We start from the raw sequence: 25494 nt of genomic DNA on the forward strand, positions 1-25494 counted from the left end.
GACAAAGTCTGGCACAAATGAAGTTCAAAACACACTCAGTGATCCTCAAGGATGGGAACATGAATGAAGTAAAATTTGTTGTTAAACTACAGAAGGCTGTTGGTAAAATACTTACAGATTCTACAAAAGTGAGCATCGAAAAGATGTCAAAGATTGTTCCAGACCTGGGGATTTGTGTTGATGAAAACAATACCACTTGTCAAAATGCAAAGGAAAGGCGGACTGGATCACAAAAGTTATTGCAAATATACCTGAATTAAAAACGAGGGAACTGCCTTTGCAAGGGAAACCGTGGAAGGAATTGTCCAAGCTGGAGAAAGAAATGTGCTGACTTAAAAAGGCATACTTAGGGTTTTCAAGATGACAAAAGTCCCAACACAGAAATTCGTGAAATTTGAAGAGTGGATCCAAAGTCTTTGGAAGGTCGTGAAATTTGAGAACTTTATTTTCAGTTTTCGCAACAGCCTCGTTGCCGAAGCATACTCAAAACTTTGCGCAGAGTTTAACACATGGGAATAGACATTCAAGAAGCACATGATTGCCTGGTACACAAGATCTGAATCTAAACTTACCAACATGAGCTCAGTGTCGGTCCAGTCAGTGGATGCACTTGACATCGATGGCATATTAGCTGATTTGAAAAATGAAGCTGCTGAGTTGGACAAAGAGGAGAAAGTCATTTTTGATAAGATCCTGCAATATTTTGAAAGTGGGTAGGAACACGTGTACCTTGTCGAAAATCACAGTTAGGACTTTTTTAATTGTGCACGGGGCCTTAGAAGGGAGACAAAGCAGGATATAAAGAAAAAACTGGACAATGCGGTTTTGATACAGAAGGGAATTGCAGAAGTGCAACACATAGGGCAAAAACAGAGGGACACCATGAAAGGAAAAGTGCTCAATTTGGTTGATCTCTGCGGCAGTATTCCTTTAAGCCTCTACCAAGACAAGATTTAGTGAAGGAAACTTATCGACTTTTGCGCAATAACTTGGAAATGAAAGGTGAAGCAGTACGTGAGATGCTCTTAAATAGCATCCAATTAGATCAATGTGGCATAGGACGCTTTTTGACAAAGGCTGAAACCGAGATTAGCCTACTGCAAAAACTTGCACAATATTGTCTGTCTGATTCAGAGGAATAGAAGAAATAAGTTAATACAATTGATATGTGAAGAAATAATAAACAGAAGCAAAGAGTTCATTGCAATTAAAACAAAAGCAAAATCCAACTACAGCAACGCTGACATACACAAGCTCTTGTGTATCATTGACAAGAATCTGGAATTCTATGACAATCTACAGATAAGCCCTGAAAATGAAGCATATGTAAAGATCTATATTTGTGCTGATGAGGCGAGAGCGTTCCAACAAATGCACGATAATTACACAGAGTAATGACCCTTGGAAATCTCTTGAAAGCTACAAGCTGGAATGGCTTGCTGACTTAAAGATCTCTACTACCAACGAGACCAATGTCAGAACAAGGCAGAGATCTGTGTAAAGCAATGCCTCACACCTGCCGTGAAGGAACACATCAAAAAACGTCTTGGGCCTGAAATTGTGGATGAAATGTTGTTAAGCATTGATTTCAGCACACGATAAATTTTCCAGTTTTCACTTTTAAAAGAGCTGTTTTGGGAAGATGATTTCAGTAAAATTTTTGAGAACATTGACAACTATAAGAAGTTTGCGACCCTGTGGATTTCAGAGAGGATCATTGAACATTTCTCAAAGGAAGGTTGCTTTCTGAGCTTAGAGATGAAGCATTTGAAAATAGTCACCAAGAAACTCAAGGAAGCTGTTGAAAGCACACAGAGAGTGGCAAACAGTTGGGAAGGCAATGGAGAGGATGCAAACATCTGCAGTTTTGTGACCAATGTTTTCAAAAATCTTAAGAGAGTGTTGGTCATACCAACTGATGCCCTCAATGCAACTGTTCTGAACAACTCTAACCCTGCTGAGTTTGCAGATTGCCTTAAATCATAAACAGACAAAATATTTGTCAGTTTAGCAGATGAATTATGGAGGTATGGAGATGTGAGGGAGAAGGTAGCGAGTCTTCCAGTGAACATGCCTCAGGTAGAACTCTTCAACAGAGTGTTTGACTGTGGGAAAAGGTGTCCATTCAGCAGTGCACCTTGTGAAGCTGGAGGAATAAGACATAGTGAGCATTTTGCCTCTGTCCATCAACCACAAGATATAGATAGATTGATACTGAAAAGCTCATTCCTGACGTGCTCATCTCTTGTTGCTAGTGAACGGGATTTCCGCTGTAAAGACACAGGATATCAGTTTGATCAGTTTAAGGAAACAGAAACACCATGCTAATCCAGCAAATGTACCTGGTAGTTGGTATAGAATCTCGGCAAGTCAGGCAAAAAACAAAAAAAAGCTTTAAAGATACATTCACACTGAAATCACATTCAAAACATTAATGATCCAATGATGGAGGATGTAAATAAATTACATAAAAAAAGTGTAGAATCCCAAGTAGAGGTGACCTGGAGAAAGACTAGGACCACATTCTTGCAATATCACCATGGAGCCTGTGAGCAAAGAAACTGACCCTGGCCTACTCCATGGGGGATGTAAAATATGGTACAGCATTTACTTTGGATAACTAGTGTTTGCCAAATGGCAATCAATGATAAAATTATTATTTTGTGGTTATTATGGTTTTACTACAAATACCATTTAGTAGAACCATAGTAACCACAAAAATTACAATGGTTAATCTATGGTAAAACCATGGTTTCTATATGGATACAGTATACTGTATTAAAACCATGGTTTCAACCAAAAACTATGGTTACTACCTTCTAAAATATTACTATAGTAAAAACCATAGTATTTGTATAGTAAAACCCAGTATTGGGTGTAATCCAATTACAAACTAATTAGTTACTGTAATCTAATGACCTATTAGTAAAACTTAGGGTTTTCAAGATGACAAAAGTCCCAACACAGAAATTCGTGAAATTTGAAGAGTGGATCCAAAGTCTTTGGAAGGTCGTGAAATTTGAGAACTTTATTTTCAGTTTTCGCAACAGCCTCGTTGCCGAAGCATACTCAAAACTTTGCGCAGAGTTTAACACATGGGAATAGACATTCAAGAAGCACATGATTGCCTGGTACACAAGATCTGAATCTGCATTACATTTTAAAATCTTGTAATCAGATTACAGTTACTGACTTTCAATTAATTTAATTACTTTTAAGTACATTATAGGGTTATGCTTATTTCTAATATATTATTTGTGTAGAATACATGAACTATGGCCCATGTGAGGTGATGAGGGTATGACTTGTGTGTAACAATGAACAAAGAATTAGAATATAGAAATTATTTTGAATTTGTTATATAAAATGTGAAGTGTTTTAGAAAGTAACTTAAATGTAAAGTAATTAGTAATGTGATTACTTTCCCCATCAAGTAATTAGTAATCTGATTACAATTTTTAGAGAAATATTTAGTCATTTGTAGTGGATTACCATTTTTAAGTAATTTAACACTGGTAAAAACATTATATACAACAAAATTATGATTTTTATTACCATAGTTTTAGTTTTCCTGTATTATTGTTTCACTACGAATATCATGGTTAAAATATGGTTTACTGTAGTAAAACCATGGTAAATGTATTGCGAGGGCACACAAATCCATTTCAGAAAAAATCCAGCTCCGTAGTGGTCTTATAAAGCATTCAACCACAACTTCGTTTTTCAGCTTCAGCCAAATATTTTTGAGATGAAAAATGACTTTCTGTAGCATAACAGCTCTAACAAATCTCTTACTCTGTTTATTAGAATGTGAACATATTTAGTATATATTTATCTTATTGTAAAACATTTAATTGATGACAGAACTGGTTGTAAAATTAAAACAACAAAATAAATATGGATGTGGATGGAAATTAAAGACATTTCATGTGTATTTACTAAAGTAAAGACAAGGAAAGGTATTTGTGACACACACACTAAAAATGTTTAAGATTCAGGAGGAAAAAAAATAAGCAGTTTTAATGGAAATAACACAAGTACTTGAGCAGAGGACGAAAGTTTGGACAGACGACCTCAGTTGAATTCAACACACTTTTCATCTTTTCTTTTTCTTAATATTTTGGTTCCTGCAGTCTGATCTTATCCAAAGAGTGCATGTATACCCCCAGTATATGCTTTATTCTCCTGTACTAAAAAAAAAAACTTCAGCAGTATGTTCCCTCCATTTAAGCATAAATTGGAGAAAAAAAAATTATTCCCCCAAAACTGAATTCCAGGTGTAAAAACAAACATGGTTGGCAGACACCCTAAGATTGTAAACCCATGTTTTGTGTACAGTCTCAATACTGATGACTAAATATGTTTGCAGTTCATGGAATCTGCCAGCACTGACAGAAATAAATCAATAAAAAAAAAAGACAAGAAGATATAAATTACTGATACTGAAATAAAGACACTTCTTTATTGTAACATTAAATTACAGTATGATAACATAAAAAAAAAAAAAAACAGAACATGGTGAAGTAACATTGCAAAAGATAAAGTAAATTATAACTTTTACTTTGAAGTAGATGCATAAACTTTAAACATAGGAAAGTATTTACATATCTAATATTGTACAATGTAAAATGAAACAATTCCAAATCAGTTCTATAAAGAGTTGAAAATGATGATCAATAATTCTGATCAATCTGAATATACATACTGTATGTGTCTCAGAAAACTTATCAAAAAGCATTTTACTGCAAAAAGATTGCTATTAACTGTCTGAAAATTGAAGGCAACCATTTTTATTATTTATTTCAAAGCCATTACATCAAAACAACTTGGCACAAAAGTTGTCATTCATATATTGCAAGTTTATTTTTAAATCTTGCATTAAAGCTTAACAAGTAGGAAAGAAGTCATTTCTTAGATCCTTCATTATAGTTTGTATTAGACCATGAAACTGCTGGCAGTGTGTCATATGAAATTAAGTCTTTTATTTTGAGACTTCCAAAAAGCTGTATAAATTTACAGTTAAAGCACAGTTTGTAAATCTGCACTGTTTAAAACTGACCTCGTATGTTCATATGTTCCTTCATGTATAAAAAATTCAATTCAATTCATTCATAATTTTCACTACAAACCACTGGGAAATTTGGTAATACAAAAGAGATTCAAGAATGTAAAAATCCTTAAACTAACTCACATTTTACTTAAGTACAATTTACTTAATATCACACTCAGAGTATTTCAAAACAAAACTTCTTACAGGAAAAACAACATTTCTGAATTGCCCGTTTTGGCACGAACAATATTAAAGGTGCTTTTGGTTGACGAATCTTAGCGTTTAATTCTGGGACCAAGCAGTCAAACGGCTGTCAATGTCAAAAACAATTGACATCACTTCCTGTTGAAAAGACTATTGTGCCATTACAGCGTTTACTGTTCACTTTCAGAATGTGCTGAATTCACTTCAGTTGCATCCTACTTAAATATTCTTAATATTAATGATCAAGGCCAGCAATCATTCAGGTCTCTACTAGATGAGAATACCTTCCAGTATATATGCAAGAAGACCGTCATTTTCTGTTTTTAACAGTTGGTGGTCTGAAGAGGGGTCTCGGTCAGTATGGACGTGATACTTTTAGAATCAGAGTAATCTTCCTCTTCCTCAGAACTCAGGGGGGATCCTAGAGTCGGGCGCCGTGATTGCTTGACCTTTCTCCTAAAAAACAGACGCAACATTTCAGTGTCACTAGAGAACATAAGTTAGTTGAGCAATGCACTAGCAACTTCATTCCCAAGGTTCAATTCCCAGAGAACACACTTGATGATAAAATGCATAACTTAAAATGAACCCATGCACATAAAAATGCTAGAAAAGTCTGCATCTGCCAGAAAGATTAATGGGTCAGAATTGTAAGGGCACCCCCTAATGGCCAAATTGGTATTACAAACCACCTATAAAATCATAATTAATTCAACAAACATTTAAACATAAACATCATTGACAGAGCACTGGTTACAAAAAACAAACAAACCCCAAAAGCACTTAATGGAGCTACACCGATATGCAGTAGTGTTTTTTTTGCATTTTGGGTGAGTAGTTCACCCAAAAATGATTTCTGTCATACTTTACTCACTCTCATGTCGTTCCAAACCCATATGGCTTTCTTTCTTATGTGGAACACAAAAAGAGACATTTTTATGAATATTTTTATCTGCCTTTCCAATACAATGACAGTTAAAAAGAGGCTTAATTCAAAGCTTAAAAATGGACCCAAAAGTATCATGAAAGTAGTCTTTGTGACTCTTTTTAGTGTGTTGTTTAGCACTAAAAACAACTAAAGTTCTTGCGTGAACACGTGAGCCACAGTGAATGAGCTTCTCTCATGTAATCATTTTTTTTTATTTCAGGTTGTTTCTCACCTAAACCTATTGTTTGCCTTCAGAAAACTTGGAATATGATGCACGAGTTGCATTGACTACTTTTATATACTTTTTGGGTCCTTTAAGACTTAATGAGTTACTAATGCCACTAGAGACAGATCAGAATATTCATAAATGTTTTTCCTTTTTGCATAAGAAAGTCATATCGGTTTGGAACGACAGAATTTTCATTTTTGGGTGAACTATCCCTTAAAGAACAACAGGACCCATGTTATATTAGGTGTCTTTAACTACTATGTAATTAAGCATTGAATTACTTATGTACATGTGTTGTAGCATTGTACTTACATTTAAAGTACCTTTATTTAATTACATCTGTAGTTACACTGTTTACCTTAACACCTAATCCTAAATTTACCCCAACCCTAAACCCTACCCCTAAACCTATACCCCTACCTCAGTAGCAGCAAATGTGAATCTTGTGAGAATTTTGAGGAAGAACATATAGTAATACAATAAGTACATTGTATTGTATGTATTTTAAATGTAAGTAAATAGTAGTTAAAAACACCTAATATAAAGTGGGACTGAACATCACAGAAAATGGACCCTTTTTCGTAAATACAGACGAGCAAAAGTTTACTTCCTTCTTCTAAAGCCGGAAATGTGAAAAGGTCATTCCAAGTCACTTACAAATACTATTTGTACCCTTTTAAAAAAAAAAAAAAAAAAGGGATCAGTATGGATAATTGAGGGACGCTTATTTTTACAATATCTGTAAAATTCAAATAAAAATCAGTAAAGGCTTGTGCCTTTAACTACTCAATATCATACAGTAGAACTCTCAGATGACTGTTAGTTGGATGTACAAACTTGTTCTCCAGTGTGTTGACTTTGGCCTGCAGCGCCTCCTGCAGCTCCCTCTGCTCCTCCAGCTCCCGCAGAACCTTCCGTCTGACTCCCTCCAGACGCTCCACCTCCCCCTCGCTCTCATCCAGCTGACGCTTCAGAGCCTTCACACGCAGAGATAGCTGCAGACACACACACACAGCTCAGTTATGCGCATGCAGTCACACAGCTTTACTTGTCCAGCTGTGTCTACACATTGTTTACAGAAAGGACAAACCTAATTAAAAAGTAGCTTTTCATTCTGAAATACCATTAGGCGGATAGTTGATGCATAATGTGTCAATTGCTTTTTTTTTTTTTTTTTAAATCAACAAGATTTTAGGTTTAAATGTATACATTTATAAAAGGAAAGTGTACAACTTAGGTCCTGTAACTGGTATTAAACAGTACTCCTGTGTGACAAATTATGTTTTAAAAGTGCTAATATTCCATGCAGTTTCTCAGTTAATATTTAAAATCAGCATACATAATAATGATAAAATAATTAGAATTTGAAATGGTTTTTAAATGGAGTATAGCACACCTATGGTGGTCGAAGGGTGCACAACAACCAAATTAGCAACTGAATAAGCCACAACACAATGGAAAATGCATGGGCTTCTTTCTACTTCGATTACTGACTTCAGGACAAATAAGTATTTTTCATAAATATTTATTTTCTGATGATTCTGTTGTGTTGTGGCTTAATTTCATTGTGTTTTCAGCTTTTATTTCCTTTGCTAATTTGGTTGTGCTGTGCACCCCTTGGTCAACGTACACATCACAAGACAAGTCAAAGTTCCAAATGTTTTTCCATGTCAACTACTCAAGCAAATTTTTGAAACCCAAAGTACATGAAAAATATTTCATTTCATTTGTGTGCGCTTGCCTGATCTCTTTGTTCAGCGTGCTGGTTTCGCTCCTGGTCCAGGGTGGCCATCACATCTTTCAGCTTCCTGTCCAATCTCCTCTGAGCTGCCAGGATGGTGTTTTTCTCTCTAAATGCACAAACAACAGTAGAGGGTACATAACAGTTAGTTTACAATGTAAAAAATGCAAATAATTAAACCGGTAGTTAACCCAAAAATGAGAATAACTCTCCCTCGTTGCTCAAACGCGTATGACTTTTATTCTATCGAGGAACACAAAAGGAGATGTTAGGCAGAATGTTAGCCTAAGTCGGCATTTACTTTCATTGTATGGAAAAAATGACCGGTGGTGTGGTGACCGAGGCTGTCAGTCCCTAACATTCTGCTTAACATCTCCTTTTTTGTTATACGTAATAAATAAAAATAATTCAGATTTGAACTATCCCTTAAAGGAAAAGGAACTGAATTATGACTGAAAGATTGACTCCCAACAGGAGGTTTTGTTTGTATGCTATGACATGTTATGAGTGTGTTCGTATAGTTGTGTACCTCTCTTCACTGCGTAATCGGTCCTCCAGCTCATGGATTTTGTTTTCTAGCAGTGTAACTCCCGCAGAAGGACGAGTCTGAGTGCCCAGATCAGCTAAACGAGACTTCAACTCCTTGATCTGAAAAAGACAAAGAGAGAAAGCAAAAGATGTATAAATATGGAGTGATAATTCAAAAAGGGTTATGAAAGCATTTGGACAACATTGTATATACAGAGTATCTGCAGGTATCAGCTCATACAATTTAATACTTGCTCCTTACTTCAATCACAAATCGGGGTTGATGCATATATGACCACTACTAGATGCAACATGAAGTCACATATTAAAATGACACGTTGCTAATGCGAGAGTAAAGGGCTGGATTGATTCTGTATGCATACTGTGTGTATTTTTATGCAGACATCTACAGCAGTTATTGAAGTTAATTACTATACACAAGGTACCTTGACTGGATGTCACTCCAAAAATCTTACATAAACATCCGTTTGTTTTTTTCAGTGCACCCACTGAGGCTCTCATAAAACATGAGCACAAATGGCCCTGCATTACTGACACTACCAACAAGCTTCTCGTTGAACTAGACCAAATCAAATGATATATCCTGTCATGCCACATGTGAAGCTTTCTGCTTTATCTGAGCTATATCGGGGAACATTGTTTGAAAAAGCTGGCAAATATCTTCGTTCAACCTGAATGAGTGGTGCTTTACCACTGTTCTGAGACACCACATAACTTCAGCCTGCAATGAATCAGTTGCTGTTTATTTATTTGCATCAATACAGCAATTCGGTTGGCTTACTAAAAAGTAGTATTTACCAACATATATTTTTACTAAAACATTGTGAATTAACAGTATGTGCAAAAATTACTGTACAATTCACTCACATTTTTTGGAACCCATTAATTAAGAATATTATTTTATTGTATAATTAATAATCATTGTGGGTTGGGGGCCTGGGTAGCTCAGTGGTAAAGATGCTGGCTACCACCCCTGGAGTTCGCTAGTTTGAATCCCAGGGCGTGCTCCTAAGCAACCAAATTGGCCCGGTTGCTAGGGAGGGTAGAGTCACATGGGGTAACCTCCTCATGATCGCTATAATGTGGTTAGTTCTCGGTGGGGTGCGTGGCGAGTTGAGCGTGGATGCCGCGGTGGGTGGCGTGAAGCCTCCACACACGCTATGTCTCCGTGGCAATGCGCTCAACAAGTCACGTGATAAGATGCGCAGGTTGACGATCTCAGACGCGGAGGCAACTGGGATTTGTCCTCCGCCACCCGGACTGAGGCGAATCACTACGTGACCACGAGGACTTAAAAAAAAAAAAAAGCACATTGGGAATTGGCCATTCCAAATTGGGAGAAAAAGGGGAAAAAAAAAAAAATCAAAAAACAAACAAAAAAAAAAAGGAACCATTGTGGGTTCCTTTCAAGTTTTTTTTATTATAATATATAAAATTGAATTATTATAATTTTAAGGATTAGATTTGTTTTTATATAATAGTAATATATTTCTGTAGTATTTACTTCACCTTCACGTGGAGCTTTTATTTTGGTGGAAAGGGCCGTGTTTATTTAACAGTTTACATGGTTCCTCATTTTAAATCTGGTTAAACACTGTCATCTCCTTTTCTGTGATACCGTGTCACGTTTTTAGATTTGTATAATAACTTGGCTTTGACTCTGTCCTTCAGGACAGCCGATGGAATAGCACCCTCTTTAATTCATTCCTCCAGGTCTATATCCCCTCTCGCTAATAAGTATAATGCATTTAAAATATGAATTCATATGTACATCTGTTAACGTTTCTGTGACAGCTGAAGGGTGTGCGACAATGAATGAGGAGAAAATATAGACTTTTTAATTTCAGAGGCAAAACCAAAAACTTGAAGGAAATATTTTAGAAAGTAACTTAAAAGTATGAGCGATGGTTGGTGGTTCCATTGCAACGTGTCACAAAGTCGCTCTTCAGATCATTCATATTCGCTGTTTCTCAGTGGTGGAAAGCGCTTCCACCAGCTATCAGATATATTCTCCAGATATCAAAAACATAGCTGTCTTTTGTTCCAAATTACATATAGACTGCGTTTAACATGTACAGTTTTACAATTATTTATGTAACAGATTAATACTCATGTACACTGAACCAGAGAGAATTTAGCAGAGATGGGCCACTTCTTTCAAAATGAATGGGAGAAACTGGAACGCTCAACCAAGGAGCTCCGAGCGCCCAATGGTCAACGGATGTAGAAAGGAAGTCCCGCCTTAGTTAAAAGAGCCAAACACCTTTTAGATACAGATGTCACCCGTAAAACGCACATGCGCATTAGCTAAACAAGCTGGGAAATTAGCGTTTTTAGCGTAATATGGAGGTAAAGAATCACACTTTATGATACCAGTATTGTCAGATTTTTTTGCCGATTTGGAATATGTTCTTTGATCGTAATCTTGACCGACCGCTTTTGAGATTTTGGTCTTTCTCCATTCAAGTGGATGGGAGCTGCACTGTTATGACTGGAAATAGCCTCCCGAGAGTGTTCCAAAGATGGCCGATAGTGGACAGACTTGCTAGAAAGACTTTGGCACTGAACATACACCTGAAAACCGCGCCCACTCTGTTCTCTGCTATCTTCGAGGCGTGAAAGGTTTTCATTCGTAAGGTTTTCACTCAACCTTACGACCCAAAGAGGGAAATGCTCAAACAAACAAAAAAATAAATAAAAATAATAATACCTCGGGTATTGTAATTTAAGACTTTTTAATGGCCTTATTTTTCATCAAATTGATTAAACACCTTTTAATACTTTTTAATGATCTGCAGATACCCTGATATAATATCCTTATATACCAAATAAGTACCTACAATTTCAAAACTCATCCCTCTGCATATTTTTGCCATTTTTAAAGTATATAAGTTTGTGTGTACCTGTCTTTCCAAGGCACTCTTATCCATCTCAAGGTCATGTCTGGCAGAGCGCTCCTGCATCAGTTCAGAGCGAAGTTGATCCACCTGAGAAACAAAACAAAAAGATATTGTTTAAATTTATATATTCCCTTAAAACTTAAATAAATAATTTTAGTCACTCTGACCCAGAAACACATTGAGTTTTATGCACTAAAGTAAAAAACCTGTCTAATATAATCATTCCGTTTCTACTCCCAAATTTTTGCCAAAATATAATAATTTCAAATGTTGACAGACTTTTTTTTACTTAGGGTGCATATAACTCAAATGTATGACATTAAGTAGACATGGTGTGTACTGTGTGTGTATACACTCACTAAGCACTTTATTAGGAACACCTGTACACCTTATTCATGCGATTATCTAATCAGCCAATCGTAATCAATGCAATGCATCAAATCATGCAGATACAGGTCAGGAGCTTCAGTTAATGTTCAAATCAACCAAATGTGATCTCAACGATTTCGACCATGGCATGATTGTTGGTGCCAGACAGGCTAGTTTGAGTATTTCTGTAACTGCTGATCTTCCTAGAGTTTACTCAGAATGGTGTCAAAAACAAAAAACATCCAGTGAGCGGCAGTTGTGGACGGGAACACCTTGTTGATGAGAGAGGTCAATGGAGAATGGCCAGACTGTTTCGAGCTGACAGAAAGGCTACGGTAACCGCTCTGTATAGCATCTCAGAATGCACAACACGCCAAACCTCAAGGTGGATGGGCTACAACAGCAGAAGACAATGTTGGGCACTTTATTAGGAACACTATGATCCTATTAAAGTACTCAGTGAGTGAACATTTGCCTGTGTGTGTGTGTACCTGCTCTCGGCTGCGAGTGATGCGTTCATTCAGTAACTCTGCCCCACTCTTCTCCTCATCCAGCTCGATGTCTAACGTCTTCAGTTTATCCTAAAATTGAGATTAGCTCTTTTACAAAAAAAGTCTCTATAAGCATCTCCCGGTTCTCTCTTCCTGTCATTCTTGTTCACATGAAACCTATAAAGCAATCTTTAGACGGATGGACCTTCTTACTGAGAACACATCCATCTTACATTTTATACACTCATATGCACCTCTAGCTGTCGTATCTCTCTGCCACGGTCCGTCTGTGAGCTTCTCTCTGTCTCCAGCTCACTCTCCAGATGCTTAAGACGGCTGCTCAATAGTTCTTTATCCAGCTGAGCACTGTCCCTCTCCTCTGAACATGATAAAAGATCTTTCTTCAGACGAGATACCTGAGATAAAGGCACCCACAGATATTAGCAATGAGTCATGATGGTAGTCATTATTTTCAATGAATAAATGTATGAAGGAGCTCATTTACAAACTAAAAATTCTGAAAGTGTCTCACCTCCTCTTGTGTGGTCTTGAGGAGGGTCTGTGCTCTCTGTAGCTCAGTTAGTCTGTCTTTACTGAGTCTCTGAGCATCCTGCAGCTCTCTACGAGTGCGATCTTTGAACTCATCTAACTGAGACTGAAGAACCTGCACAGACTGACGTGAATCTCCCATCATAGTCTCCATCTGGCAGAAAGAGAGACAGAGACAAAAAGCAAAATGAAAGAAAAATGTGAGATAAAATTAGCAAAAAGGCTGATCAAGACCTGACATTATAAGGTAACACTGAGCACTGGGAAGGAAAATAACAAAAGGACAACTGTTAATGTATCAAAAAGTAAACAACACATTATGAGGTCTAATTTAATGAAAGCTCATGCAGAATAATAAACATTAGTGATAATATCAGCCAATATATGACATTTTGAGAGAAGCGAGATTGATAAGAAAAACCAAAAAAATGTCTTGGCCAGTTAACAAGATTAGAAAGACTGATTCACAAAATTGACATTTTAACCGGCCAATTGACAAGATTCATTCGCGAAATTTACATTTTGCTTGGCCAATTAGCGAGACTAATGAAATTCATGAAATTAAAAATGTACTTGGCTAATTAACTAGATTAGAGAGACTGATTAGTGCAAATGAAATTTTACTTGGCCAATTAAAAAGATTATCGAGATTGATTAGCAAAACTGAAATTTTGCTTGGCAAATAACGAGATCAGAGAGACTGATCAGTGCAAACTACATTTTAATTGGCCAATTAACGATATAAGCAAGATTGATTAGAGAAACTGACATTTTGCTTGACCAATTATCTAGATAAGAGAGATTAATTAGTGCAATTGAAATTTTACTTGGCCAATTAACAAGATTGATTAGCGAAATTTACATTTTGCTTGGCAAATTAACGAGATTAGAGGGATTGATTCGTTCAACTGACATTTTACTCGTCAATTAATGAGATTAGCCAGACTGATTATCAAAATAGAAATTTTGCTTTGCCAGTTAACAAGTGTTTGCTTCCCCCTTTATGTTGGATCGAAAATCTACCAACAGCTCTGTCAAAAAAAATTTAGTTTATTTTTTCAAATATTTTTCAATGGATCGGAGTAAATATTAAAATAAATGCCATTTCAATTTTATATTTGTATTAGATTACATATATCTGCATTATATCAGACATTTACCACCCTGCTCTCAAGCACATAAGTCATTATGAAAAACACATATAGAGCTGTTAAGGTTATAGTCCAAAAACCCAGAAAATACACCATGGGTTCCCTCTGGATTTTCCTATGGGCTTTTGTAATTTTGTAATTTTTTTTACTTTGAGTAAAATAAGGTCTGTGGTAATAATTACTTGACGATACGTGGACTTTTGTTCTACAATATACAGTTGTGCTCAAAAGTTTGCATACCCTGGCAGAAATTGTGACATTTTGGCATTGATTTTGAAAATATGACTGATCATGCAAAAAAAAAAAAACACACTGTCTTTTATTTAAGGATAGTGATCATATGAAGCCGTTTATCATCACATAGTTGTTTGGCTCCTTTTTAAAATCATAATCATAACAGAAATCACCCAAATGGCCCTGATCAAAAGTTTACATACCCTTGAATGTTTGGCCTTGTTACAGACACACAAGGTGACACACACAGGTTTAAATGGCAATTAAAGGTTAATTTCCCACACCTGTGGCTTTTTAAATTGCAATTAGTGTCTGTGTATAAATAGTCAATGAGTTTGTTAGCTCTCACGTGGATGCACTGAGCAGGCTAGATACTGAGCCATGGGGAGCAGAAAAGAACTGTCAAAAGACCTGCGTAACAAGGTAATGGAACTTTATAAAGATGGAAAAGGATATAAAAAGATATCCAAAGCCTTGAAAATGCCAGTCAGTACTGTTCAATCACTTATTAAGAAGTGGAAAATTCGGGGATCTCTTGGTACCAAGCCAAGGTCAGGTAGACCAAGAAAGATTTCAGCCACAACTGTCAGAAGAATTGTTCAGGATACAAAGAAAAACCCACAGGTAAGCTCAGGAGAAATACAGGCTGCTCTGGAAAAAGATGGTGTGTTTGTTTCAAAGAGCACTCTCATACATCAAACGTGAATTTTAAAAAGTATAGAATTGCAAAATACATGAGACTTTTCAAAAACATGGCTGCTTCAAAATTCACGTTTGAGATATGAAAGTCTGTAATTTGTTACAATGTCCACATATCATGTAATGTTTACCATAGACATTATTTTACTCAAAGTAAAAAAAAAATACAAAAACCCATAGGAAAATCCAGAGGGAACCCATGGCGAATTAGACTTCTAGTTCACTAGTTACACGTGGTAATGGAACCCCCCCTTAACGCACACCTCTTTATTGATCTTCTCCAGCGCTCGGTCCAGCAGTCTCTTCTGCTCCTCCAGTTCACTCTTGCCTTTTCTCAGGTATTCTCTCTCCCTCTCCCTCTCCTCCAGACGTCTGCTGAACTCGTCTTTTTCCTGTCCCAGCCGAGACGCTGTGCGTCGTGACTCCTCCAACTGGTTCCTCAAGCTCCGGTTCTCCTCCTCCAGAACATCTGAGGAGCTGCTGTCTGGAACGCTGGACTGTAGTCGTGTCTTAAGGACAGACAGTGTTGAAACAGTACGAGAATCTATTAATTTACTGTATGTGTTATGCTTCTAATTGCATGTAAAACAATACTGTTGAGCACTATTCTGGATTAATTAATATTTGTGTGTGTACTGCATTTATGTTTTACCATGCGTGCTATTCTCTCTCTCAAGCGAGCGTTCGCCTCTTGAAGTTCCAGGTTGCTCCCAGCATCCTGAGATTGCTCCAACACGGAGGACTACACAAAAAGAAAATGAATAAATTAGAAACAAATTGAGTATGACTGCAAAGTTCGTCCCACCCTTGTTTGATCCTACCTGTTGTGTCTTCTCCAGTGCTTTTGAAAGTTCCACTTTGTCTTTCTTTAATTGGTCTTCAAGTCTGTCAATCTCTACCTTCAGTTCTTTCTCTCGCTTCTCATTGGCTCTCATCACTGATTTAAGCTCCTCCTCCTTTTTAGCTGCCTCTGATTTCTGTTTGTGCAATTCTGATTGTGCTCTCTTTAAATCATCTCGGCAACGCTGCAACTCCTGTAAATGCAAAATAATTTTAAGTCCATTGTCAGGCAATTATCTAGATCCATGCCATAGTACTCTGATCTGATCTATAGAAGTTTTTAACTGTGGAACACAGAGAAATAGATTACAGCTCTTTTTTATGTATATTACCTGTGTTAATGGGTGTGAATCTGTTTCATCTGATTGTTTCTTAATTGTGAACAGCTTCTCTTCAAGCTGCTTCTTTTCCTGCTGAGCCTGAAGCAGTCTATACACAATATTATGGAAGTACATTAATGACAAATGTCTTGGGGAAAAAAAAAACACTGAATTGCACTAACTGAAAAATAAACGCATTGCATTAACAGTGCTTGCACTTTTGGGGATTCAGTTTAATATAGTTGTATATTTTAATTGAGAAGATTTTGCACAAATGATTAAAAATCCAATAATAAATATTCACCTTTCAAAGTTTACATACAAAATATTTCATCTTTTTTTATTCGACAGGTGATATTCAGTTCATTATATTTTTAGTAGTGCACTGTTAATGCAATGCGTTTATTTTTCAATTAGTGCAATTCAGTGTGCTTCCTCCCCCCCAAAGACATTTGTCATTAATATACTTCCATACAATATCACATTTACCAATGTTAGTGCAGATATCTGCATATGAAGAATGACTTCAAAAAACAGATGACAACCTGTAGAAGAATCAACATCCTTTAGAAGACTATGTATTATTTCAGAACTAAAATAGTATTTAAATGATTTACGACATGAGGAAAGACTTAAGCATCCATTTGGATCACCTGCACAAGAAATATTGCCGTATTAGTGAAAATCAAATATTGTTTGGTTAGATTTGATGATCCAGCGTGGACAGTGAAAATGAAGGATTTAATTTTGATTAGTTGTAATCATGTTGAAGTTTTTAAGCCAAATTCTTAAGGTTAATAGACTAGTAAAGTGTGTCAGTGGACCAGATTTTTTGAAAGATTACTGATTTAAATTAAGATACTTTGATCAATCACAGAAAATTAGTTTGGATGATTAATTTATGCCTGTGGCGTCTGTGTATATTCGCCAACAAAACTCTCACTTTTGAAATGCGCTGTGCTGCCCCCGCCTGGCAAACAAGAACCAAAATTGAAGGCATGCATCAGAAAGAGAACAAACAAAAAGACAAAGACAAAGACACATATCTGACGCAAACACAAAGCATAAAGCTCATTTAAAAAAAAAAAAAACACTGAAAATAAAGACAACATATAATACAATAAATACAACAAATGGTGTGGGACAAGAAAATAACATTTCTGGCCAAATCCTACTTTAAAAAGTATAATATCCTTTAAACATCACTTATCTTATTATATATCCTTAAAATAGTGTATTTCTGTAACCTCATGACTAAGTATTGATTAAGGATAATAACAATCTAAAAGAAATGTAGATTGGATGTACTGAAGTCCTTAAGATTACACTGAATGTTAATAATGGGTGTTGGTCACAAGATTGTTTGTATATGGTTACAGTTCAGTCATTAGACTCATTTGACAAATATGGACTTGAACCTTGATGCAACACCTTTGGATCTTACAAGAAACACAATGTTTTGTAACAAATGAGTTTGTACATCTACAAAAATGTCCATGTCAGGGCAATCTTTTTGAGTCAGTGGACCTTTTGAGGGTTCTACACTAGGCCTTCCAGTACCAATGCTAATGAAATGTTTAAGGTTTTTTTATGGAATTTTTGCGCTTACTCTTGGTTGGCAGAGTTAAACTTCTCCTTCCATTGGTCACTTTGATCTTTGTAGCTCTCCAGCTCCTCCTCCAGAGCCAAGATAGAAGCGTTCACTTTCTGACGCTCGTCCTCGATTTCAAGCTGAGACTGCAGAGAAGGTCAGAGACACAGAGTGAGGGCAGGGGGCAACAGTTCTTGAATGGTCTTAAAAGTTCTTACTACTGTCAGGATAGAGCAGAATGGATAGAAATACTGATAGATCTGGCCAAAATAATTGGCAATAAAAATGGTCTCAGCAACCAAATGCTAAAAGTATTAAGGGGTATCCACACTAACAGAGATTTCCAGCAACCAGAAGTCATTCAGATTCAATGAGAGTCAGTGACTTGAGACAACATGGAGTGTGATGACAAGTTTTACATTTTAGGTGAATTACAGTATCCCTTCCTTTAAGAAACAAGTACTCTTCACCCAGTATACCTGTGAGACAGTCTCCATGCTGTGACGCAGGGCCTCCATGTCTTGACTGTACTGCTCTCTCAGGGCATCCATTTCTTTATCATGAGACTCAACCTCGTCCTTCAGGGCCCCTTTGAGAGCGGTAAGCTCTCGCTCTCTCTGCCTTAAAGTGTCCTCCAGCTTCTGCCGCAGCATCAGAGACTCCGACAGATCCGCCTGTACCGTCATCAAGTCCTGGGGAGATAGAAAGACAGACAGATAGACAGATGCAGTGAATAATACATTTATAACACATATATTAAGTATTTTTTTTCAAAAAGCCTGATCAAGAACCATAAATACTAGACACCACAATTATTCAACATTTCCACATGTTTTTGTGCGTACTAGCTGAATGGTGTCAGACTGTGGTGAATTTTCCGACATTCGTCGAAGCTCTTCCTGGAGTTGAGCCAGCTGATCTTCCTGGTGCTGTAAGCGAGACTCCGCCCCCTCTCTATCCATCCGTAACTCCACCATTCTGAAGGCAGAAACAACAAATGTGCCAAAACTAATCAGGACGTCACAAAGCAACATCCAATCAAATGTCTATTCATGACAGGGGCATATACTGTATTCCATTGGAAATGCACACTTGCTTCACGAAGTGCTGATAAGAAAAGGCACACTTACTGGTCCTGGTTTTCCTGCAGTTCTCTCTTGGTCTTGTCCAGGAGTTGCTGCAATTGTGTGTTCTTGTTGAAAGCCTGCTCCAGTTCAGTCTTCAGATTGCTGTCAGTAACTAGGATCTGAGGACTCTGCTGAACACCAAACATCAACGTTACTTCAACGATTAACCAACAATACACTTAAATTACAGAACAAACCAAAAAAAAAAAAATCACTTGCTTGCTTAAATGCTTCTAGTTCACCAATAGAGCTGTTAGAGGCAATTTGAGTAAAATAAAGTCTGTGGTTACCATTAAAGGCCTTTGCTCACCAAACGTGAATTAACATTTTAAATAGAAACAATGGATTCCTATAAAGCCATTCACACATGGAGCGAACTTTCACACTCTGACAAAGAGGTTTTTTTTTTTTTTTTTTTTTTTTTTTTATTAACGGTGAGTGTTGCGGGGTTTTTTTCCGCCAGCTGATGAAATGCGCTGGCCAATAAATTATGAGCTTTGGATCACGTGGATCAGACGTGGTCTTCTGCTGTTGTAGCCCATCCGCCTCAAGGTTCGACGTGTTGTACATTCTGAGATGCTATTCTGCTCACTACAATACTACAGAGTGGTTATCTGAGTTACCGTAGCCTTTCTGTCAGCTTGAACCAGTCTGGCCATTCTCCGTTGACCTCTCTCATCAACAAGGCGTTTCCATCCGCAGAACTGCCGCTCACTGGTTGTTTTTTGTACCATTCTGAATAAACTCGAGACTGTGGTGCGTGAAAATCCCAGTAGATCAGCAGTTACAGAAATACTCAAAACAGCCCATCTGTCTCCAACAATCATGCCACAATCGAAATCACTGAGATCAAATTTCTTTCCCATTCTGATGATTGCTGTGAACATAAACTGAAGTTCCTGACCCATATCTGCATGATTTTATGCATTGCACTGCTGCTACATGGGTCGGACTGAACATGGGTTTTGTGTTGTAGACACGTTTAATCAGTATGCTCATGCTGTTTCAAAAGTACAAAACAAGACGTAATCATTCTACTGGTTTACATGAATTAAGTGTGATAAAAATCAGGGATTTACCGGCATTACAGCGTTTACCAGATTACAGGGTTTTCCGGCGTCATGTCAACAGAGTTATAATACTGGATATTACTTTACCCAGATAAGGTTAGCAAGTGATTTTATCACAATAAAATCATGCTAACATGTATAATGTTTACGTCTTGTTTTGTACTTTTGAAACAATGTGTATTTGAATTTTTATGTACCGGTCCCATTCACTTTCATTGTAAGTGCTTTATTGTAACCACAATTTTTGCTGTTTTTAAATGAATGATGGATGAGTGGAAATAATTTGTGATTATCAACATTATGCCACAAATGCTTTTGATTGAGTTTCTTGTATTGAATCCAGAACATTACTTTAACCACATACCTTATTGTGCTAATAAATTGAAAACCTACCGGTTATTGTCAAAATGCTAATTCTCAATTTGATTAGGAGGAAAAATCCATCCTCTGCACCATACAAGGATTTGTTTCCCTATTTTTTTTTTTTTTTTTTTTTTTTTTAAGGATGAATATTAAACAAAAGGATTTTCTGTTTGCTTCCAATGGCCCTTATCCAAGCTGAACACATTTTGCTTTGTGCATAAACACAAAAACATACACATTTCTAAAATAACATGAACTGACTATTACAAGTGTCCTCTTGCTTGTGTGGGTGTCCTGAATTTACCCTCAGGAATCAATAAATCATGACTATCTACACTATACCCGTTAAGTCAATCATCTTGTCCTTAGTAATTTTTCACAAACATGCATGGAGATTCTGAGCAACTCCTGATGATACATGCTTTAACCTAATCAACTTTCAACAAATATCATGTGACTGCAATGTAGATCTTGGTGTGTCTCCACCTTCAGATCCCAAAGACAAGGCAGGAACCAAAAACACAAATTATTCTGTCCTGATACTAAAATATTATTTTACAAACATATGACACACACAGCAAGCAGCCAGCTGTCTCCTCATTGCATCTCACTCCTCTAGTATCTCTCTTTATTCAGAATGAGGAACCCCACACCAGAGCTTCATTTAACTGCTGTTGCCATCATTATAATGACCACACATGGCTACTACGTGGTCATTTGAACTGACCTCTTGGGTTGTGGTTTCTCAAGTTACTGCTTGAATATAATAAATCATTAAATACCCATCGTAGTCTTTCTCTTTTAACTGATTACAAAAACTGCAGGGCAGTATTCTCTGAAGAAACATTTGAGCATCTTCTAGCTATGTAAATTAAAAACAATTAGGCATTATCATGGTATTTTAATAAAGCACTCAATTAAGACAATTACAATCAATTATCTTAAGCCCAAGCAGTTGCAAATGTATCACCACATCAACTCAGCTCATATAGCATTATACAGGTGCATCTCAATAAATTAGAATGTCGTGGAAAAGTTCATTTATTTCAGTAATTCAACTCAAATTGTGAAACTCGTGTATTAAATAAATTCAATGCACACAGACTGAAGTAGTTTAAGTCTTTGGTTCTTTTAATTGTGATGATTTTGGCTCACATTTAACAAAAACCCACCAATTCACTATCTCAAAAAATTAGAATACATCATAAGACCAATAAAAAAAACATTTTTAGTGAATTGTTGGCCTTCTGGAAAGTATGTTCATTTACTGTATATGTACTCAATACTTGGTAGGGGCTCCTTTTGCTTTAATTACTGCCTCAATTCGGCGTGGCATGGAGGTGATCAGTTTGTGGCACTGCTGAGGTGGTATGGAAGCCCAGGTTTCTTTGACAGTGGCCTTCAGCTCATCTGCATTTTTTGGTCTCTTGTTTCTCATTTTCCTCTTGACAATACCCCATAGATTCTCTATGGGGTTCAGGTCTGGTGAGTTTGCTGGCCATTCAAGCACACCAACACCATGGTCATTTAACCAACTTTTGGTGCTTTTGGCAGTGTGGGCAGGTGCCAAATCCTGCTGGAAAATGAAATCAGCATCTTTAAAAAGCTGGTCAGCAGAAGGAAGCCTTCTTGGTAAATGGGTGCAGTGACTTTTGTGTTTTCTGAAAACCATGGACCAACACCAGCAGATGACATTGCACCCCAAATCATCACAGACTGTGGAAACTTAACACTGGACTTCAAGCAACTTGGGCTATGAGCTTCTCCACCCTTCCTCCAGACTCTAGGACCTTGGTTTCCAAATGAAATACAAAACTGCTCTCATCTGAAAAGAGGACTTTGGACCACTGGGCAACAGTCCAGTTCTTCTTCTCCTTAGCCCAGGTAAGACGCCTCTGACGTTGTCTGTGGTTCAGGAGTGGCTTAACAAGAGGAATACGACAACTGTAGCCAAATTCCTTGACATGTCTGTGTGTGGTGGCTCTTGATGCCTTGACCCCAGCCTCAGTCCATTCCTTGTGAAGTTCACCCAAATTCTTGAATCGATTTTGCTTGACAATCATAAGGCTGCGGTTCTCTCGGTTGGTTGTGCATCTTTTTCTTCCACACTTTTTCCTTCCACTCAACTTTCTGTTAGCATGCTTGGATACAGCACTCTGTGAACAGCCAGCTTCTTTGGCAATGAATGTTTGTGGCTTACCCTGCTTGTGAAGGGTGTCAATGATTGTCTTCTGGACAACTGTCAGATCAGCAGTCTTCCCCATGATTGTGTAGCCTAGTGAACCAAACTGAGAGACCATTTTGAAGGCTCAGGAATCCTTTGCAGGTGTTTTGAGTTGATTAGCTGATTGGCATGTCACCATATTCTAATTTTTTGAGATAGTGAATTGGTGGGTTTTTGTTAAATGTGAGCCAAAATCATCACAATTAAAAGAACCAAAGACTTAAACTACTTCAGTCTGTGTGCACTGAATTTATTTAATACACGAGTTTCACAATTTGAGTTGAATTACTGAAATAAATGAACTTTTCCACAACATTCTAATTTATTGAGATGCACCTGTAGTTATTGCAACAAGATCACACAGGAAATCGACATGTTGCTAGCAAATGTTCCGATACCATGAAATTGACCTCATTCTGCTGAATTAGTGACAAGCGCCATCTCCCATCAGACATCTTTGCATCAATTCAAATGTGTTTACCGTTAATGTGTTAACGAGGAAGTAATTGTTTTCCCATAATGATGAGTGCGATTCGGAGCTTGCGTTTTCCCTCCACTGATGGTTAGGTTTAGGGTTGGGGTGTGGGTTGGTGGGGGATGATGTAATACTGTCAAATTCCTTTCAATGGGCCACTGGGAGAATTTTAGTAAGAACAGACCGTTTATGATCGTGTCTAGAAGGGATGCCTCTTTCGTCAACTTCTCACACATGCGCAGTCTGTTATGTAAATAAGTATGAGTAACTACATTCATCAGTTAACTATGTTTATCAAAAGAATGACTGTGGTGATGGGGGCATGGCTGAGAGAGAGACGGAATGGTAAGGATCTCTAACAGCGGTTTTGTGTTTGGAGTGAGAGTGGAGAGGGATAAAAGGGCAATCCAGAACGCCAGGAGAGGGAGAGAGAGATGCACGAAGCCGTGTGTGTGTGTGTGTGTGTGTGTGCGTGTGTGTGTTTGTGTGCGCGCAGTCATAAAAAGTACTAAAAAGTGTGATAAAACTTACGTTGGACTGTTCACCTGGCCCCCGCTTCCTCCTTCAAAGAGAGTTAAAGAACCTTGTCACAACGACATATAAAGTTAAAGATCAGTTCAAGATGGCAAGCAAAATAACAACGACATGCTCATGAACTGCTTTTAATTTTAAACATCATATGCGTTAATACAGTATTAAGAAGACAGCAATATATGTGCAGCAGTGATGTACTTGAGGAATCAAGAATGGGTGGCGAGTGCTCCTCATTGCTGCGAGTTCCGCAGCTCGCGCTCTTTTCCAGTGGAATGCCATAGAAAAATGCAAACAAATGTGTCCCCACTCAAGATATACATCCACTGAGGTGCGGATGCAATCTTTGTGTGACGAGGAGGGTGGCGTGGCCAGGCCGTGAGGGTGCACGCCAGGTGCCGAGTTGCCCCAATCAGCGGGAGAGAGAGATAAGGAGGAGACGGGGACGCCAGAGAGAGAGAGAGAGAGAGACACACACACGGAGCGGTGTTTGTGTGCGTGTCAGTGTTCTAATGAAAAGCAAAGTTTTTGTTGCATTTAAGATGAACATTAAAGTCTATGTGTATTGTTCAAGCCAATCCTAGCTTCCTCCTTTCCACCTAACAACGAACCTTGTTACACTTTGTTAATTCAAATATAAAAGTTAGATATGGCCGGATTAGAACCATAAGCTTGATTAATATCAGCTGCGTTTAAACGCGCAACCTTGTAAAGTGTCGCAGGTAATGAGTCATAAGTGCCCCAATGTTCATTGGATCAACACCCTTGCCAGTGCCCGAATTTATGTTCACAATATAGTGACCACGTTCACATTCACTTAAGAAAACGGTTTATTCAAGGGTTTTTGCAGTAAGTGGCATTCTGAAACGTCATGTAAACAAGAACACAGATTTCCTGACACCATTTAAGGGATTAAGATAAAGCGGTTTCACACACCTAGGTTTCTCCTGGAGAACGCGGCTTAATGTGGTCATGTTAACGCATAAGCGCGTTGTCACAGGTTTTTGAAGAATGTGCATGCGCATGTACAGACCAGATAACAAACGTCATAGGATGGAGCCAACACAGCGGAAAGATTTCAACATTTCTGGGAGTATAGTGGGAAAAGCTCATACACTATAAACTATTCTCATTTATAGACACCAATGTAAAATATCGACTGTCTCTCACGTTCGCGAATATGCGCTCGTACATTCGTTTTATGTAAGAGGGAAACCATTACTGCAGCGCAAAACTGCTGCAGGTCGCGATAGAAAGTTAAGGAAACAAGTACAGCAAAACAAGAAGTCTTCCTTGGATACTATGTTTGCCATTTACACAACTGTTGCGGGGAAATTACGTTTATGTGGAGAAAACTGCTTTCTGGCCGAGCCACATGTATATGTGAGTAAGGAGCACTGATTCACGACATCGGGAGTTAAGGAGTGAGTTGAGACGCACCCAGTGTTATTAATCTCTAAAATCACCTGACCATTCAGGTTCCATTTACTCAAAGTCATGATGTCTTAGAGGCTGCATGCATAAAACTTAATGATATATAGGATGAAGTTGGATCTGCTCTATTTTAACCAATTGGTCTCATTCAAAAATATTGGAAAGCTGATAACTGAACAATACTTAGATTAGTTAATTTATTCTAAAACTTTTTACACATCTGATGACTGATGAGGGTGTTCTGGGTGGTTACTAGGGCGTTGCTAGGGTGCACTAGGTGGTTGCTTGCTGGTGCAAATCAAAAAAGTCTCTATAAATTTCAAGTCCATCCTTCAAAGTAAGTCTATGCATTTTTTAGCCCTTAGTAACCACATTAGTATTAGAATAGCAATAAAAATATGATGTCACAGCCATGGTTTTTCATT

General features: G+C 37.5%; 1 protein-coding gene across 6 annotated transcripts in view; it reads right to left on the minus strand.

Moving 5' to 3' along the window:
* Nucleotides 1-4500: 4500 nt before the first annotated feature.
* LOC127425601 (cingulin-like) overlaps nucleotides 4501-25494 on the minus strand; it is a 30446-nt gene continuing 9452 nt past the window's right edge. For 2 of the 6 annotated variants that reach the window (XM_051671751.1, XM_051671750.1), the window contains exons 5-21: nucleotides 18976-19103; nucleotides 18691-18823; nucleotides 18325-18537; nucleotides 17864-17991; nucleotides 17198-17224; nucleotides 16267-16363; nucleotides 15916-16128; nucleotides 15747-15836; nucleotides 15358-15603; nucleotides 12994-13164; nucleotides 12716-12877; nucleotides 12462-12551; nucleotides 11605-11688; nucleotides 8682-8800; nucleotides 8153-8261; nucleotides 7249-7406; nucleotides 4501-5710 (exon numbers count right to left, since the gene is read on the minus strand). In XM_051671751.1, the coding sequence (XP_051527711.1) occupies nucleotides 5578-5710; nucleotides 7249-7406; nucleotides 8153-8261; nucleotides 8682-8800; nucleotides 11605-11688; nucleotides 12462-12551; nucleotides 12716-12877; nucleotides 12994-13164; nucleotides 15358-15603; nucleotides 15747-15836; nucleotides 15916-16128; nucleotides 16267-16363; nucleotides 17198-17224; nucleotides 17864-17991; nucleotides 18325-18537; nucleotides 18691-18823; nucleotides 18976-19103 (2301 nt within the window). In that variant the 3' untranslated portion in view covers nucleotides 4501-5577. The remainder of the gene's footprint in view (nucleotides 5711-7248; nucleotides 7407-8152; nucleotides 8262-8681; nucleotides 8801-11604; nucleotides 11689-12461; nucleotides 12552-12715; nucleotides 12878-12993; nucleotides 13165-15357; nucleotides 15604-15746; nucleotides 15837-15915; nucleotides 16129-16266; nucleotides 16364-17197; nucleotides 17225-17863; nucleotides 17992-18324; nucleotides 18538-18690; nucleotides 18824-18975; nucleotides 19104-25494) is intronic. The other 4 variants (XM_051671752.1, XM_051671753.1, XM_051671756.1 and 1 more) reach the window with 4 other exon arrangements.

Source organism: Myxocyprinus asiaticus, chromosome 34 (genome assembly GCF_019703515.2).
Source record: "Myxocyprinus asiaticus isolate MX2 ecotype Aquarium Trade chromosome 34, UBuf_Myxa_2, whole genome shotgun sequence".
NCBI lineage: Eukaryota > Metazoa > Chordata > Actinopteri > Cypriniformes > Catostomidae > Myxocyprinus > Myxocyprinus asiaticus.